Below are 18,464 nucleotides of genomic sequence, written 5' to 3' on the forward strand. Positions count from 1 at the left end.
AGTGGTTAGGAGAGTAAAATAGTATGGGACAATCTCAAATGGACATACAAGACCTATCAAACAAGAACCGAAAAAAATAGAAAAAAGAATTGAGTAGTGTTTGTAGTATCTGTACGAAAACAAAAAACCAGAAGGGTGTCGGGAGAAAGGCGAAACTTGGTATCGTATGACAGTGAGGTGACATCTAACTCCCAACTCAACTCGACTCACCTCACCATTTCTGCAATTCTCTCTCTTTCTCTTTCTCATCTCTCTCTTCTTTCTCTCTCCTCTTTCTTCTTCATCACTTTCACCTTCATTCTCATATTACCTTAATTCCTTACCTCCAATGGCGTCCTACATTGATCTAGAAGATTCACCTATGTTTCACAAGCAGGTACCTTTAATTTCCCGTATTATTTTCATTTAATTTGATCTGCATTTTGTATTCTTCATTATATTAATGCTTTGAATCGATCTGAAGTTGAAAAATTATTGATTGGGTTTATTTAATTGCGCGACGCATAATTGAGTTGCAGATTTATATACTTTTTTTTTTTTTTTTTTTTTTTTGTGAATTTTAATCGAATTGAAGAATTTATGTAATTGGGGATCATATTAACCTCCTTTGTTTGGGGGCAACTCTTGATCTTAAGCTGTGACGGACCGCTTTGTTAGCGAGGGCAATGATGTAGACGAGATTTAATTTACTTATGTACCTACCAATTAAGCTAGTTGGCATTGCGTTCTTATCAATTTTTATTACATTACACTGTAATCTAGTCTCAATTTGTAGTGTGTCGATAAGAATCTTGCGAATTTCGATTGTCTCGATTGATTTTGCATTGAACAATTTGAGCCACGGAGGGAGCTTTCCAATTATAGATGCTTTTTTTTACTCCTATTTATCTATTTATTGATTTATTTTATTGGCAAGGTATAGTCTTTTTAATTGATATGTTTCTAGCTTTGAAAAGGTGTAAGTAGTGTGATGTTACTTATAGCAACGAAGCGAAACAAGTGTCAGTAGAAAGAATGATCTTTCTTTCTGATATGAGTGTGACTGTTACTATTGAGCAGGTGTTTTCGATGGAACAGACTACCGATGAACTAAAGGATCGTTGCCAGAGACTTTATAAAGGATCCCAGAAATTGCTGTGAGTACTCTGAAGAAGTAACATTTATCGTGAAATCCCCCTCCTATATTTAGGAAATTATTATGCAAATATTTCTCATGTTTTTTCTCACGTCGAGGAATTATGACATAAACCAAGAAATGTAATGTAAAAGGATAGTAGATTAACAAGGTTAGATTAGGGTAATACACCTCTAAAGAATGTAACTCGTTTTAACCTATCTACTTATGTAGAAATTGTTCCTACTACCGATTAACAAATTAAGTATACTATAGGATTTCTGTGCAATGAGATATCGACTAGATGAGGGGAAGACTTTAAGGCACATTATTAGCTATGGGAACAAAGAAATCCAGGGTAGATGATACAGTTCACGTGTAAAATAATCCATTGCTGCAGGAAACAAAGCATGGGCCTTTATAGAGAGCAACTTAAACCAACAAGGCCTTGTTGCTTTTTTTTAAAAAAGGCTAGATATCTCAAATACTCCTTTTGTTGAGAAGTTGTGCATCTTGCGTAACTTCCTTAATCACCTTGTAGTGGGCCAGTTGCTGTTTTGTTTTCCCCTTAGGAATTTTCTTGTCCTTCCCAGTGCAAATTCGTTGCATTTTTAAGCAACTCTTTCAATGTGAAATCTAAAATTTATAATGTACCTAAGAGCATAATTAATAAAGAATTATAATAACAAGGTAGCTGGCATGCACAATCAGCAGTAGGATCTATATCTGAAACTAGTTTACTCTTGATGTTGCAGGGCTGCTCTTTCTGAAGCTTATGAAGGTGACACCACTTTTGCAGATGCTTTAAAATCCTTTGGGGGACAGGATGATCCTTTGAGTTTATCTATAGGAGGTAAGTTGAAGTTTGAGAGTTTGTTCCTCACTTGAACAGCAGAAAGCAGGCTTTTTATTATTTATTTATTTATTATTATTATTATTATTTATTTATTTTTATTTTTTATATATAAGACACAAATGCGTTATTTATTTATTTTATTATTATTTTATTATTTTTATTTTTTATATATAAGACACAAATGCGTAATTGTGAAGTAGAAGTAAGGTGTAGTTAATCTGAGAGGTTTGGACGTGAGCATGATTGGAGCTAATTGATCATTGACAAAGTTTCTATATCGCGAACCATGAGCTTAAGAGTTTTTTTCCCAGCTTATAGCAGCCTTTGGTTGTATGATATTGGTGGCGAATTTATTTATAATTTGACTGTGCTCCCTTAAATGAAAAAAAATCAGGACTTAAGGAGGTATTCTTATATTCACCATAAAGGATTGTCTCCTGAAGTCTTACCTGAGAATTCTATTAGAAAACTGAACTGTCATATAATTGGAATGCTGGTTTCCTGGAAGCCACCCCAAAAGTTAAGTGTAATACAGAGGGAAGGGTTCATATTATAAGATGTGCATCATGTTTGAGTAGAATTATTGTATTTAACATTCTTTGTCATTCAATGAAATCCTTTTCGTTAATATTAAGAAAATACTGCATTGTGCAAGGGTCTTATTAATGGTTCAAGAATTGATTTACTCTATGTTACTCGGACTCTTTCATTTACCTCACGTGTCCGTGTCTGACACGACTCGTGTCGGACACCGACACCGACACTTGGACACTTCATTTTTAACTAAAAACACAATTTTTTTCAAGAAAATGGGCGAGTCCGATACTTGGACACCCGTGTCTAATTGGACACTTCATCCGAGTCCAAGTAACATAGGATTTACTGTTAACATTGTGGTTTGATTTAAAGCTTGATCATCTCTTAGAAACAATTTAACAAGAAGTAACGCTATTGATAGGTTGTCGTGCACCTGTCAAAAATAAATTCCTAACAGAACCAACTAACAATGTAGTAGGGTAAGTAGGGTCGAATCCACAGAGAGATGGTTATTCAATCTAACTTCTAAGGTATGGAGAAACTAAACTATGTCACGAAATTGAGATAGAAAAAAAGTCTAAATTAAAAGAGGGATAAAATAATTAATAAAAAGACCTAGGGTTATGGTTCACCATGTTTATAGTTCTAAATCTATCAAATATCAATAACAATTCAATCAATCAGTAATCTAGACCGATTGCTAAGCCTACGGTCGGGTCTTAACGCTCTCAATTCAACATATGCAGTGCGGTCGCTAACATAATCAGAATTGCTAATTGTAGGGAAGCCTCTAAAAGTAAGATCTTTCGATTCAAACTCTTATTAACATGAATTAATCAAACAATTGATCAGGTTGCAAGATTAACAATAAAACACTATCAATTAGAGAAATCAATAATCAAAATATTAAAATTATCAATCAAGATTCATAATATAAACATGGATTCCCAAACCCTAGAAATAAACTACTCTAGCATGAAATAAATGATAAAAACTAAATCTAATGAAGAAAGCATAATTAAAAGCAAGAAAAAAGAAATAAAATACCTCAATGAATTAAAATAGTAAACCCAAGAATCATCCATGGAAGAATCCATGGAGATGCCATGAGAAACTAGGGTTCAAAAGAGAAAACTCAAAAGAACGTAAAAATAAAAAGTATAAAAAGGCATAATATCCCTTGAGATATTTATAAACTTCCTAAATCTAATCTAAAAATAAATAAAGAAAAGAAATAAGAAAATAATATTTACAAAAGTTGCAATGCTATTAGATGATAAAATATGACGTGACACGAATAAGATCGATAAATCAAGGAACGAGTGAAGATGTGTAGCGACGAAGCCTCGTGGGCTGCCTTGGCTGCTCGGCAGAACCTGCGGCCGCAGGGTGGTGGCCGCGCCCTGGCAGTAGCAGCAGCGACCATCGGGTGGCCGCGGGATATGGTCGCAGGCTACATAGCTCGGATTAAAACGGACATAACTTTTGTTATAGAAAGCTTCTAGGGGCGTGTGACCTATCATTGGAAAGCTCTTCAAGTCTAGTTTCCAACGCAATTTGAATCGCTTCAATCCGATATTTAGAACTCAAGTTATGATCAAAAGAGTGATCAAAGGTCAGTTTTGCCACTTTACAAACCTTCGTTTTTCTTCGTTTCTAACTCAAATTCATTTCCGTAAAGTACATAACGACCCTTGTGAATTCTATATTCATGTCTCATGCACATATTAATCAAAATCAACATCCACGAACGTGGGATCTTTGATTTATAAATTCAATTAATCGACTTCCATCCAAATATCATCCGAATCAACTCCAAAGACAACGAAAGCGTCCAAATATCTATCAAATCACCTGAAACATTAAGAAAAACACAAACGGAGCGTAATAGAGCACAAAACAAACAACTTATGTATTTACGACCTAAAAAGCGACTAAAAGACCTAAAAAGCAACTATAAACTTAGCATAAACGTGCCTATAAATCCTATATAAATGTGATTCATCAGCTATCTGCTGGAATTTTATTTGATACTATGTTATTTCATTTTGCCCAAGTATGGCATGGTTTATATGCTGCTTTTATATTAAAATTGTTTTCTTCAGGTCCACTAATTTCTAAGTTCACCAGCGCTTTCCGGGAGCTTGCAACTTACAAGGACCTTCTTCGGTTGCAGGTAAGCCGCTTCTAGTAGCTTCTTTGTTTGGTAAGTTGTATAAATTTATTTGAATGGGTTACCTATTACCTCCCTTATGGAGAATAAGGGCTAAGGATGGTCTTTAGGCCTTAAAATCTTTTGGTAACACTGCTTCAGTTTTGTCCTGCTATTTCCTTTTAGTTGCTTTGAAGTCTGTCAAACTTAGCTTATCACTACACTAGCGTAAGCTTAGTAGATCAGGTATTTCACTATTTAAACCTATATCATACACTCAACGTTGTTATTAAAAATCGACATTTTCTTTTTGCCTTATCAATTGTATTTCTCAAAAGAAAATGTTGAGTACATGTGTGTACGCTCTCTCAGGCGCACGTGGACACATATTATTATTGGCAATATACATGCACATATACACATGTTATGATTGACAGTATCAATGCCTCTGACAAGGCTTTTTTTATTGTACCCTTTCGTCGATTACTTAATCCGTCCACTTTACAAGACACTCCTGTTTTAGCATTCCATGTGAGCAATGTCCGGACTCTCAGTTACAGAGGCATTCCCGTGAGGCCGTGACAAAGAAACAGAGGAGCTCGCCTTGATTTTGAGCTTTAGCCTCCCGATTATTGGTGGTAAGGGATACTAGGACGTGAGTGGGGGATTATTAGGCATCTCTACTTGCAAGAAGTGTTTGGTTTGCTTATCTTCACCAGCACGGTAATTCCTTTTCTCCACTGGCCTATTTATCTGGAAGGCTGGTGTTCCTCTGGTGGATAGAGCTTTTATTTGGAGCTTGGTGTTGGGTATATATTCTGAAGGAATTGACCAGATACGTGCATGTTGTGTCGTGCAAATAGTGACTTGCTTCCGTATCTTCCTTCATTGTGAGATGACGAGTCATAATTGGAGGTTTCTTGCTATCTAAGGGAGTATTGGGTTATCCCTCGTACAGTGTTGGAATTGCCACAAGTTTGTTTAGTGGACTTTGGAAGGGCGAAGGAGAAGAACATGTGGTAGCATTATGCATTTACGATGATCTTGTAGTACTTGTGATTATAACTAAATGCACGTGTTGGTGGGCTTAAGCTGCTGGTGATTTACTTTGGTTTTCTAGAAAGCGTCACTGTTCTAGAACCATTTTGATTATTTCATTATAATCCATAACTTCTAAAGTGATTCTTTGGATGTCATTGAAACTGTATAGGAGGGTATGCATGGGTTTCTTAAAAAAATATGGTTTGGCACAAATATTAAGGTGTAAATTTAGGTTCTGTATAGCACGTGATTTTTAATACTGTATGTTTTTAAAAATATGTGATTGGGTGCATTGGTTCTTAGGGAAGAGATAAAGCGTTATATGTAATATGATATGGACATTTTGTGAAATAAAATGAAATAGGTACTTTCATACCAATTAGATTGATGAAAATATGGTCAAAGTATTTCATATAAATAGTCAAAAGTTGGAACAATTATACAAAAAAAGAGGAAGCATTTATTAAAGACATTCACACCAAGGATTAGGAAGTATGAAAAAACTAAGCAGGAGTGTATTCCAAAATTTAAATCATAAAGAAATTATAATTATATCCAAAAAGGACAAAATGACAAGCCTATATAATAGCACTGAGTGAAATTACTGTATATTATCGCCATAGGAAAACAAGTTATCCTTTAAAATTGTTTTGCTTTGAAGTGCCTTGGGGCCTTAAGAAATTTGGGTCCCCCCGGGGGGGGGGGAGAGTTAAAAAAATAAAAACTTTACTGCCAATCTTGTGGGTATTGTCTCATCTTTGGGCCTATTCTTGGAACCCTGATTTCCTTATCCTGGATTCCTGGTTATAAAATTGATTTCCAGTTTTACATTTAATGTTTGTTGATTTTCTAAAACTTGAAGGCATTGTATTTATGCGGATTTTCATTCTACCACAGGTGGAACATGTTTTAGTTGATCGTCTCCAACAATTTGTATCTGTTGATCTCCAAGATGCGAAGGTACATATTGAACTCTACTGATGAAATGATTGATGGTAATTAGAAATATTCCCCAATTTTTCCTAGTGTTGCAGGAAATGTGATAGTATATTTTTCACCTATGTATTATAATTGGCTGCAAAAAACATTCAATTAAAAGCCCATTAAACTGGGGACTGCTTTTTCATTTCAAGAAACGTCCTCTTTCTGTAATTACAGGGTAAAGTTTTACTCATCTCTTATGCTTTGGCATACTGCTATAGCTATAGGTGAAAGCCTTGTAAAATTCTTGCAAAAATTGTATGTCTCATTTTTTGCTTTCATTAGTCAAGTACTGTTGTCTGCTAGTCACACCAGAGCAACATCAGAACATTTGTATTTCCTCCCTCACTGACTCTTTGTAAAAGCCGAGTGCCGTGTATACAATCAGTGTAGAACCCATGTATCCCCAATAATGACTCTAATCCTCTAATAGTCTGCTTTTACTACTCTGATAGTATACCTATCAGTGTAAATCCCTTTAAAAAATTCATATTGTGAAAAGTGCAACACAGTCCATGATCAACACATCATTTCTGTTCCTACAACTGGCTTAAAATCTTAAATATCACATGATATTTACGGAGTCAAACTAGTCTTTTTGAAGGTTGTATTACTTGTATCTACTACATATCAACATATGCTATGTGGCTGATTTAATTGTTTTGTTTGATGTTAAAGTTGCTGTATGATACACTGCTTGTAGTTGACCTTATGTTTTGTCTGCAAACATTTTCTGTTAAAGTCTCACTTTTTTGGTAAAATGCCTGAAGATTTGTCTAGATTTTTGTTATGGAAAGTCTAACATACACCATTGTCAACATACCGGACAGGGCAAAGTTTTATTTGCCTTGTTGTATTAGCATTCCTCTAAAGGTTTACAGTATTCTAGTGGTTGTTGTCCATTGTTATTTCATGATCACTTACTTGCATAACTGTATTTATGCAATGTATTTTCATCGCTTCCTGTCTGCCTTCATATTAAGTTTATATACATCTCCTTCCCTTGCAGGATGCCCGCCGACGATTTGACAAATCTATATATGCCTATGATCAGGTACATATGACCCACTTTCTCTTATACCCCGTTTTATTCTTTGCATTTCTTGATCTGGACCTTATCTGTTTATTTATAAGCACTATCAAGTGTCTATATGGAATATACTTCTGTTTATAAACATTATTTATTAAACTACACAGGCTATATAAAATCTTCTTCTTTCTTTCCATCACATCAACCTATTTTTTTGTCTCCATCCCAGGCTCTTCAACAATTATTGCCTCTATCCTGTGCATGCCTTTCACGTTGCTTGTATTATTAAATGAACCATTGTATACCTTACCATTTTCTCAATTCTCATGTTTTCATTTGTTAGGATTTTTAGAGCGCATGTCCTATTCAGAGTCTCCTGATCTGAGAGCTCTTTTTTATTTATTGATTTTTTTGTGTGAGTGTGTTGGGGGGGGGGGGTGTAGGAGTGGCCGAGTGGGTGGGGATCCTCTGGATTTTTTTTTTCATGTAGCTCTGAACACAAAAACTTTCATAATATGTATTTTGCTAATCCTATTTCTTTTTCCAACTGTGTATGGAACGCTAAGAGAGGACTATGGCATTTTTGTGGGCTGCATGTTTTCACCCAGTAGCTATTACTTCCTCTGTTTTTTTAATCGCACCATTTGGACTTTTTCACCATTCCGCATCCCTCTTTGACCAGCTTTTGTGTTCTCTATGTAAGAAAAAATATAGTTATGTGGGTCTTATTGGATTCGTCTTGAATTATACTATTTAAGTGTCAAATTTTTATACTCCAAGATTTACTAATACCAAATTAAAGATAAAAATGTCTTTAAGTTTTGCATCGGCAATTGTGAACCATTGAATGGTGGAATTAAAATACGAAAAACAGAGGAAGTATATTTTAACAGCTTCTTCTTCATCTTCATCTTCATCTTCCCTTTTTTTCCATGTTATTTACTGATAAACTTTATTTTGCTTTTGCTCTTCTGTGTAAACACGATCAAATTTAGGCACGTGAAAGATATGCCTCACTGAAGAAAAGCACACGTGAAGACATTGTTGCTGGACTAGAAGAGGTAAGTACTGATGATTGATCTGTAACTTTTGCTTGTTCTTCTAATCCGAAATACGATACAAATGTTGTTTATCTTTTTTAAAAATGTAATAGGTGACCACAGTAGGGGTGACAGGGTCTTGATTTTTACCCCTTTCTAGCTTTTAAGTACATTGTGCCTTCATATATCTAGCCCTAGGACAAAATTTTATCACAGAACCAATTTTTACCTTTTAATTAGAATTTGTAATATCCATATAGGTTATCGTTATTCGTCTCTAAAAACCATGAGTTTATCTGATTCATGTAATCTTTGGCCTTAAAATGAAAATTGTTAGGAAATAAGGGTGTAATTGTGTTTGATTAATGCGGAACAAGTCAATGAAAATTCGGAACGAGAAAAGCAATAAAGAAGATAAAAAAGAATACAAGGATTTACGTGGTTCGGTCAAATTCGACCTACATCCACGGGTGGGGGATTCGAGAGCTTCTTCACTATAATGGAGGAAGAACGAGAGAATAATAAAAGGATTCCTAAATCTAATGGCTCAAAAAGGTATGATCTAATTGATCAACTAAAGGGTCCTTGTATAACACAAGGAAACCCTAATAAAACCCTAAATTGTTCCCCAATTATACTCAAATAGCCTTCATAAAAATATATAATTTTAGGAAATTATCCCTAAAATAATTAAGCATAAACCGGACCAAAAAACTGAAATTTCGACTAAGCACGGACGTGCCTCTTTTAGGCACGGGAGTGCTTCGTCGAGTACCTTGTCAGCAAATTTCCAGCATCGCCAATTCTTCGTAAAACAGCCATAACTTTCTCATTTCTTGTCGGAATTGGGCATATGACCAACTGTTGGAAAGCTCTTGAAACAAGCTATCACCTCCAGTTGACAATGTCATAAATTAAGGGTCCTCAGCTGGGATTCTTCTGTGAACTAAGTGGTATTTGGAGTTGAGAAAATAATGATTTGTCTGGTTAATTTGTGTTTTATAATCCATATCAATCATGCTGGTTCTCGATAAGGATTTTAGGATATCATAGAGGAGATGCTTCTTTTGTCTAGCTTCCTAAGTGTTGGGGCTGGATTAAATTTTGGTATATTCAAGGAGAATTAAGCTATGCTTATAGTTTGGGTCAGGGGACTGTCCCATCTCTTGGACAACTTCATAATAGAGCTTTTGCCTGATTGCCAGTTTTGAGTGAATTTTATTAATTATTTGCAGGACCTACACAACTCCAAATCAGCATTTGAGAGAAATCGATTCAGTCTGGTATGTTGAATAATACTGTTATTTTTTGTTTTTCTCTCTTCAACCCTTTCCCTTTGTTTCTGGACATTTTTTGACCTCTGCCAGTTAAGCATTCCAGGTGAATTCTCTCATGAATGTTGAATCAAAAAAGAAATATGAGTTTTTAGAGTCTTTCAGCGCAATCATGGATGCTCACCTTAAATATTTCAAGCTGGTAAATAGTGTGAACTTTTCTTGCTTTGAAGCAATATGAATGACTATGACTGTGAAAACTGAAGGACATACAATGATTTCAGGGATATGAATTATTAAGTCAAATGGAGCCCTTGATACATCAGGTATGAAATCAAATATCTCTTCCTGACATTTTCATTGATCTTCTAGGGTGTGAGTATTCAAAATGTATATTGTTTGGATAGTATCTGCATGAACATATCTATTTTTCTTCTTTACATTTGAATAATGACATGCCCCGGCTCTCATGTCCAAACTCCAAACATAAGATGGAGTCCTATTTGTTAGATGTGAGCCTTGACAAGTCAGATACACAGATGTGTACCATATCCAATGTCCTTATTTGAGTTTGTTTGACATAGTTTTTAGTCAATTTCTAGAGAAACAATGGGTGTCTCCTTGCTCAATTTTTATAGGATTCCTTGTTTAGTTGTTTATAATTGGTCTGGCGCTATTTGCATTGCTTTACACTCATAAATTCTAATGTTGCTGTAGGTATTAACATATGCACAGCAGTCAAAAGAGGTTGCAAATGCCGAGCAAGACAAACTTGCTAGAAGAATGCAGGAGTTCAGGACTCAAGTGCAATTAGACAACTTACGTGTAACAAGTAACACAGAAGCCTCAACAAGCATTGACAGTACTCGGCCTACTCGCCCTGTCGGTATGGGTTCCTCATGCAAAGATATAGAGGCAATTATGCAGTCTAATACTAATGGGATGGTAGCGTTCAATCTCTAATGTTTATTTCTTGTATTAAATCATCTTTCCTCCTTGTATGTCCCTAGTTCTTGGAGGTATTATGCTGTTAGCAAGTGGTCGTACATAACATGTTTTGATTCCACTATATCCTTTTTCTTATGGGTTTGTATTTGCAACAGGTCCAAACCATCAAGCAAGGTTACCTCCTAAAACGATCTTCAAGCTTGAGGGCAAATTGGAAGAGGCGATTCTTTGTGCTTGACAGTCGTGGAACATTATATTATCATAGAACCAAGGGGCCAAAACCAGTGGTACGAAGTTCTTCCTTTGTTTATTTATAGATGCAGCACTTCTTTTTTTCATGCTGGACAATGCACAAGTTAAATAGTTACTATCTCTAATTGCCAATTAGTAGAAAATTATAAGAAGTTGATATTTTGAGAGTATAAATTGAGACGAGTCCAACACTCCAACAAGATCCCATATGACTGTTTTTCTCTTGATTATAGATGACCAAAGATAAATAAGAGGGTGTTTGAATAGTGTCAAATGCAAAACATTGCATCTAAAAATAGGTGAAAGACATACTACGTATATTTCACTGGTGGTTGGCTTTATGAAGAAAATTTATTAATTATCAAGCAATTCGAATTCATCAATAGAACATGAAGTCAATTTCTGATCTTTGCCAGCTGTCAAACTTTCTTATAGTTCCCCAAGATAAAGGTCATTAATTACCCTATTCATGAGTTGTGTTTTGCATTATGTCTTGTGCTTCTTTTTATATAGCATCTTTGGGTACTCTTATGTACTAAGCATTTTTCTTGAATGTGTAATATGGAATTTTGACTCTTTTCATTGCTCAGAGATAATATTTCAGTGAAGTGAACTCTAAAGAAAGAGAAAGGGAGAGAGAGTTTGGGAGAGCATGCTGTATTTACACTGAGAGAGAGGGAGAGGGGTAGAAGTACAGAAGTTATGGAGAAGTGGGTGATAAATAATGGGAAGAGAGAAAAAAGATGATTTGTGCATGAAGAAAAAGGGGGATGGGGAAGTGGGTAAGAGGAAGAAAATGGAGGGAATGAGAGTGGGAAGAAGATCAGGGGGAGGTTAAAGAGATAGCATTACAGCAAGAGTGGGATAGAGCAGGGGAAGGAGGTATGGGTAAGGGAGGTAAGTAGAGAGATTCAGAGGAGGAAGAAATGAGTGAATGAGTGGAAGAATGAGAGGGAAGAGAGAGCAGGATTGGACCAATGGAGGGAGGGAGAGATGGGCAATCATAGAAAAGTACACTTCAAGAACTTTTAGGATACTAGTTGGTTTGTTAAAATAGTTTTACATAATCTGATCTACCTACACTGCCTGTGATCTGAAAATGTTTATACCCCCCCCCCCAAAACCGGATTTTCCCACGTAAATAGTTTTGTTTAGATATGTTGGTATTTCTGTTGTTTGTGTGTTGTTTCCATCCTGGTGTCGATCATCTATTACAAGGATGTTTAATTTTGGATTTTGTAAAGGCAGTGTTGGACTGGTTGTCTGGATATTTTTCTTGATTCAGAAATCTGTCCCCCCCCCCCCTTTTTTTTTTTTAACTTAAAATAAAAAGATAAGTTAGCTCAAGTGCTATTGATTCCCAACATTCCATGCCTGGATGACCTTTTTCTTGGTTGTCCCCCTGACAATCAAAGAGAACTTAATATTGGACCAGGAGCATAAGAGTACAAAATCATTGAAATCTTGAAAAGGACTTGATGCTAGATTTAGCAAAAGAAACTTAATTTCAGTTAATGGTAAAAGGATGATCTTTATTGACAGTATGACATGTGTCCTTCTAGTGCAATTTATACATATGCTTTTATTGCTATTTGCTAGTTTTCAACCTATGCCGGGTAGTGTTTCGGAGGTTCTTATTTCTAAACTTCTTCAGGGTCCTCATTCAAACCAATCTACTTCTGTTGGAGAGCAAAGTAACAGTGTGTTTGGGAGATTTCGGTCAAAGCATAATAGGACGCCATCTTGGACTGAAGATAGCCTTGGCTGTCGTACTGTTGATCTTCGTACATCAACAATTAAGATTGATGCAGAGGACAGAGATCTCCGTCTTTGCTTTCGAGTAATTTCGCCATCAAAAACATACACATTGCAGGTACTTTTTCTAAATTGATAAGTTTTAGAAACTATTTAATGGAATATCCAAGCAATATCCCTTAATTTTTCTTAAATGCTCTTTCATTTACTCACCTTTTTCCAAACTCTTTTAAATTATGGTTTTGTTATGTCCGTTTCTGTATATCGTACAATTCCTTATGACAATTTATGTTAGCTGACCCCAATTCATTTTGGTACTAAGGCTTTGTTGTTGTTGTATTCTGTATAATCAAGCTCCATTTATTCAGTTCATATTATTTTGTACTTATGGGCATTAGTTATGACTATTCCCTGCCACTTCCATTGTTATATCCATAATGGATCAAAGGTGCAATCTTTTCTAGTAGTGATGCCTGTAATTTTTTGCCAATAGGCAATGAATACTTTTGCTTATAATAATTTGATGGTTGTTATCAAAGTTCAAACTCAATTAAGAGATGCTTTGTTGCTTATGTACTATTACGGTATTACCTCTATACATATACTTCACTTCTCCTTGTCTTTTTGTGCCCCCGCCCTCTCCCTTTAGCTTTGTGCGGGGATCATGGCAATTATTTTTGCATATGGTTTTTCTATGCTACTCCGTAATACGATGGACTTACATAATTACATTGTAAATTGCATGAGATGTATATTGGTTACATATCCCACATTTTTGCTTTCTCAAATTTTACCTTTGTCTATCTTTGGAGAATCATTCATTATTTTAAAATATTATGGTCCCTTGTCAGTTCTGTGAATAATTCTTTTGCAACCAGTCAGAACTGGTAAAGGTATGTATAATATTTCAGTGATTCTACAAAGTTATCATGATTTCTATGAGTTTTTTATTTGACTGTAATAGATACCAAAAGCTAACATTAAAGGAATCCATTCTTTTCTACTTTGTATTTGGTTTTGAAGTGTTTGAGAACTTCTGTCTGTAGAGTATGAACATCAAATTTATGAGCCCTATTGATCAATAGTATACTAACAGGGAAAGAAATGGTTACTATGATACATGGGGTACCTCTTATTTGTGCTTATGGTTTATGTTTGTAATCTATATCACAGCCACCATTTCTTTCCGCGTTAGTAGAGTGCATGACCATTATTAAAGGCACAGTACCTCTGGTTTATTCTTTTTGTCCACGTTTGTAATTTATAGTTTTTGCAGGCTGAAACTGAGGCGGATAGAATGGAGTGGGTCAACAAAATCACTGGAGTTATTACTTCACTTTTGAATTCTCACTTAGAACAGGTTACTCAGCTTGCTGCTAATTACAACTCACAAGTCATTTGTTAACTCTTTTTTAAATGCTAACAGTGTAACAATAACCTTCAGGAGCCATTTGCTCCAGTTGTTGAAAATCATAGCTCATGTATTGCGAGTGAAGCTATGTCAAATACCCCTATCTCACATAGTCGAAATTTGAGCAATGATACGGAGAAGCTCACAATTGGTGTCTCTCGACTCCTTCAGCAAATTCCTGGAAATAATCAGTGTGCAGAATGCAGCGCTCCTGAGCCTGATTGGGCCTCATTGAATCTTGGCATCTTGATGTGTATCGAATGCTCAGGTGCCCATCGCAATCTTGGTGTTCACATCTCAAAGGTAATTTGAATTCTTGCTTTTCCTCTAACATTAACTTTATGCTAATTATCAAGTGTAAAATGACAATTATTAAAGCATTTACTTTGAACTTTATTCTGAGAGTATTTGGCTTGAGATTTATTTTCCTTATCTTGCTTTCTACAACTCTCAAAATTCTCTCAAGCCTCAACATTGTGATTCAATATAATAGGTTTCTGGTAGAGTTGAATAGGGATATTTACCAGGGTTCTTCTTACTAGTTACTAGTCGTACTACCCTTCTCCCTATCCTTACCATTATGAATTTCTGGGCCACTTCTGCAAGGTAAGACCAGGATCTGATTAGAGGGTTTTACTGACAAGCATGACAGCATGCTTATAATCAATCATAATTTGTAGGTCCCTATTATTCTGTAACAGCCCCTGATATGTACTCCTCCGCAACATTATATAGTGTGCATTTCTCGTTTTTCACGGGAATTAAGGGAGAGAGGGTGTGTGTAATTCATGTGCTTTCTCTTGCAGTTTGGCATTTCTTTTGTTGTACATCAGCTACCCCTTCCTTCTGGAAGAGTTTCCTTTGTTCAAGGATGCTGAGACAAAAGCCATGCTCTTGTTTGGTTGGATAATCCCTTTGTTTACTTATCAAAGTGCTGTGCCACTTAACAAAGCATAGGCATCTGATTGGAATCTCTTTGGGGGGGGGGGGGGATTATTTCGCATTATTAGGCATCTGATTGAGTCCCTTGGGTACAACCGCAAAACATCATGCAACATTTAATATTAGTTGAATTATTTTATTTTGGTCCATCTAGTCCAGCATGGACAAAGTCAATGTCACTTCTTTCATTCCTATTGTAGGTTCGATCTATAACGTTGGATGTCAAGGTTTGGGAGCCAACAGTGTTGGAATTATTTCAAGCACTTGGTAATGCTTACTGCAACTCTGTGTGGGAGGAACAACTGTCTGTTGATGGGAGGTAAACAATTATGACCTGAAACTTTAAACATGCTTTTGTTATGAACACACCCACACACGCGCATTTAAATTGTTTGTTAGTTGCTACCTACAAATTAGTTGCTTGATGCTGCCATCCTTATGATTCTAGTTTCTGTCTGGAAATCTCACTATATGACCTGCTTTGAGAATTCAGTACTTGCCTTCATAAATTATTATCAATCTAGTCCAAGTATATGGTCGAAGTAAATTTATTCACAAAGTATTTATTCATCTTTTTACAGTGAAATTTTTTTAAGTTGAAGAAATGATGAGCCTAGTTTAAAATTAAGTTCTTTAAGATAAATTTAATTAAGAAAATCAGTTTCTGCCTTTTTCTTTGATTCCCAATGTGCCATTTCCATTTCATGCTTATCTGATTTTGTATAAACCTGCAATGCAGAAAAGAAGAATCAGAAAGTTCTGTTACGTCCATTGTGAAACCATCTTCGAATGATTCTTTCAGCAAGAAGGAAAAGTATGTCCAGTTGAAGGTAATATATGATATCTTCTTGCCTTGATGCAATACCATCCAGGTTACTGTTCTCCAATGACATTCTAATATGATTTATTTGCCCTGGTTTCAGTATGCAGAAAAGAAGCTACTTAGCCTGAATGCAACTGATTCAGTCATCGGTTCACGAGCCAGTGCTCTGTGGGAAGCAGTTAGAACTAGTAACCTGTGTGAAGCTTATCGACTGATTGCTGTATCAGATGCCAGTGTCTTAAATACTACTTATGATGAAATACACTCTGCTGATTTGAGTAGATTGGAAGAAGAGTTGGGCAAAGATGGTCACAAGTTGGATCCAGCTACATGCCCAAGGTTAAGGGGTGGTGAACCTGAAAGATGTCTACGTGGTTGTTCATTGTTACACTTGGCATGCCATTTTGGCAATACTGTGATGATTGAACTTTTGCTGCAATCTGGTGCTGATGTTAATATGCGTGACTTTCATGGAAGGACTCCTTTGCACCACTGCATTGCAAGAAAGAATGATGAGTTGGCAAAGTATCTTCTAAGAAGGTAAACAAAATTACCTAGAAATTCCTGCAGTTATGCCAAAAGGATGCATCTTACAGATATAGACCTCATGTCTTTGTTCTCACTGTAAACTTGCTTCTTTTTCCTGTTTAATTTTCTATTCTGCTATAATTTATTGACTATTGCTAGGCTATTGATCCACTTGATGAAGGTTCCCTTTTCAAATATTCCCTCAGTCTGAACTTAGTTGTCATTATGTCCCGAACCCTTAATGAATTAACATAATACTTACTAAAAAGTAAATCTTTATATTAGCCATGTTGTTTCTGTCCACTTAAATTACGTACTAGTGACAAGAAAATTTGATCATAAACCGTTTCGAGTTTAAGAATTATTACTACGTATTTACTTTATTAGACTTCCTAGTTCCTACAATACTACTTAAATTGGACAAAGGAAATATTCAAAATGAAGATTATCTTATGATATGAACTAGGATCTTTGGTATCTCTATTTTTCTTTTCTAGACTTTCAACTTTATCTATTTGAAAACTTTCAAGTGACATTAGTATTCTAGTACCAAAAATATGATTTTTGTTTTTTCTCAGCAAAACCTTTATTCTAGTTTTCACCTCAAACCTAGCCCCAAATTAAAAACAACATTTATCTTCTCAGAAATAAACCACTCTCAACTGCAAATCCTAGGCATGATTCGACCTAGCATAGTCAAATTTGTCCAGACAGGTTATGTATCTGAAGTTTACACCAAATTCAAACACCATGGGGACAAAGGGTCAAATCTCAACCACTGGAGAAAAGAGAGGAATAAGATGCAGAAAAGGCTAGCTAGTCACCTTTTCAGAGAAGAGAGAAAGGGCAGCTTTGAGGTTAGCAGGTGTTGGTTCGCGTCATTTGGTGATGGGAGGTTGTGGTGGATGGATCGTCAGTGGTTGATTGACTGGGGATTGCTAGGGGTTTTGGGGTTGCTGAGAGAAGGGAGGTGTTTACTGTGTAGTAGGGGTGAATGATCAGGATCGTGTGGGTAGTTAGTGCCTTAGTGGTGGTTGAAACCTTCTGTCATCTTTTCTGAAAAAACTGTGTCAAAATGTTTTCAAAATCAAAATCTGATTACAAGGAAATTCAATCATAAAACTTATCTACTTTAAGAAATATTATTGCTTTATATGAGATATCTTTAATTCTTTATATAGTACTTATTCCAACCGTACCTTATGATTTCAACTTGAATCGTTGGTACCTCTAATTTCCATTTCCAGAAATTTATACATTCCTCAACCTCGTCCAGAACTTTTGAGTGACACAATTAATTCTAGTTCCAGATTTAAGAATTATTTTTTTCCAATCAAACCTTTATCGTTGTTCTGTTAATATAACTTTTTTCATACCTTTTTGGCTTCAGAGGTGCTAGAAGACTTATTAAGGATTGGGGAGGACTGACTGCACTAGAAAGAGCTATGGAGTTGGGATCAATTACAGACGATGTGCTCTTCATTTTGCTTTCTGAAAACGAGTAACAAATTTTTTACACGAACTGTGTTGTACGAAAGCCACAAAGGTACAGTGTGTTAACTTTTATAAATTTATACTTGTATTAATCTGGCTTGTGTAATTCAAACTATGTAAATTATAGTCATGTATATGCAAGCATGTATCATATATTCATATATATGAAACCAGGTTCAATCCAATTTTAACCATTTTTTTATATCTGATCTGTACATCTGTTTACACTTTACAGTCTTGTTGTTCCTTATTATAGTGTGTGGTATGGTGAGCTGATTATAAGAAC

At 35.6% G+C, this 18,464-nt stretch overlaps 1 protein-coding gene across 1 annotated transcript; it reads left to right on the forward strand.

Moving 5' to 3' along the window:
- LOC110702018 (ADP-ribosylation factor GTPase-activating protein AGD4-like) lies at positions 1-18,372 on the forward strand. The gene is made up of 19 exons (XM_021879658.1): positions 1-376; positions 1,060-1,136; positions 1,870-1,967; positions 4,613-4,683; positions 6,598-6,660; positions 7,691-7,735; positions 8,707-8,772; positions 9,987-10,034; positions 10,132-10,227; positions 10,310-10,351; positions 10,743-10,970; positions 11,129-11,260; positions 12,880-13,098; positions 14,257-14,340; positions 14,425-14,694; positions 15,534-15,652; positions 16,073-16,163; positions 16,257-16,696; positions 18,075-18,372. The coding sequence occupies exons 1-19, from the start codon at positions 329-331 to the stop codon at positions 18,187-18,189; spliced, it is 2,352 nt and encodes a 783-aa protein (XP_021735350.1). The 5' UTR covers positions 1-328; the 3' UTR covers positions 18,190-18,372.
- The last annotated feature ends 92 nt before the right edge of the window (positions 18,373-18,464 follow it).

The sequence above is a fragment of the Chenopodium quinoa genome, unplaced genomic scaffold, assembly GCF_001683475.1.
Source record: "Chenopodium quinoa cultivar QQ74 unplaced genomic scaffold, ASM168347v1, whole genome shotgun sequence".
NCBI classification, from domain to species: Eukaryota; Viridiplantae; Streptophyta; class Magnoliopsida; order Caryophyllales; family Amaranthaceae; genus Chenopodium; species Chenopodium quinoa.

Bases quoted from the DNA above. Each gene is read 5' to 3' on its own strand.
- LOC110702018 (XM_021879658.1), top strand. From the start codon at position 329: ATGGCGTCCTACATTGATCTAGAAGATTCACCTATGTTTCACAAGCAG. The intron at 4,684-6,597 runs GTAAGCCGCTTC...ATTCTACCACAG, and splicing joins AGGACCTTCTTCGGTTGCAG to GTGGAACATGTTTTAGTTGA. The intron at 10,228-10,309 runs GTAAATAGTGTG...CAATGATTTCAG, and splicing joins ACCTTAAATATTTCAAGCTG to GGATATGAATTATTAAGTCA.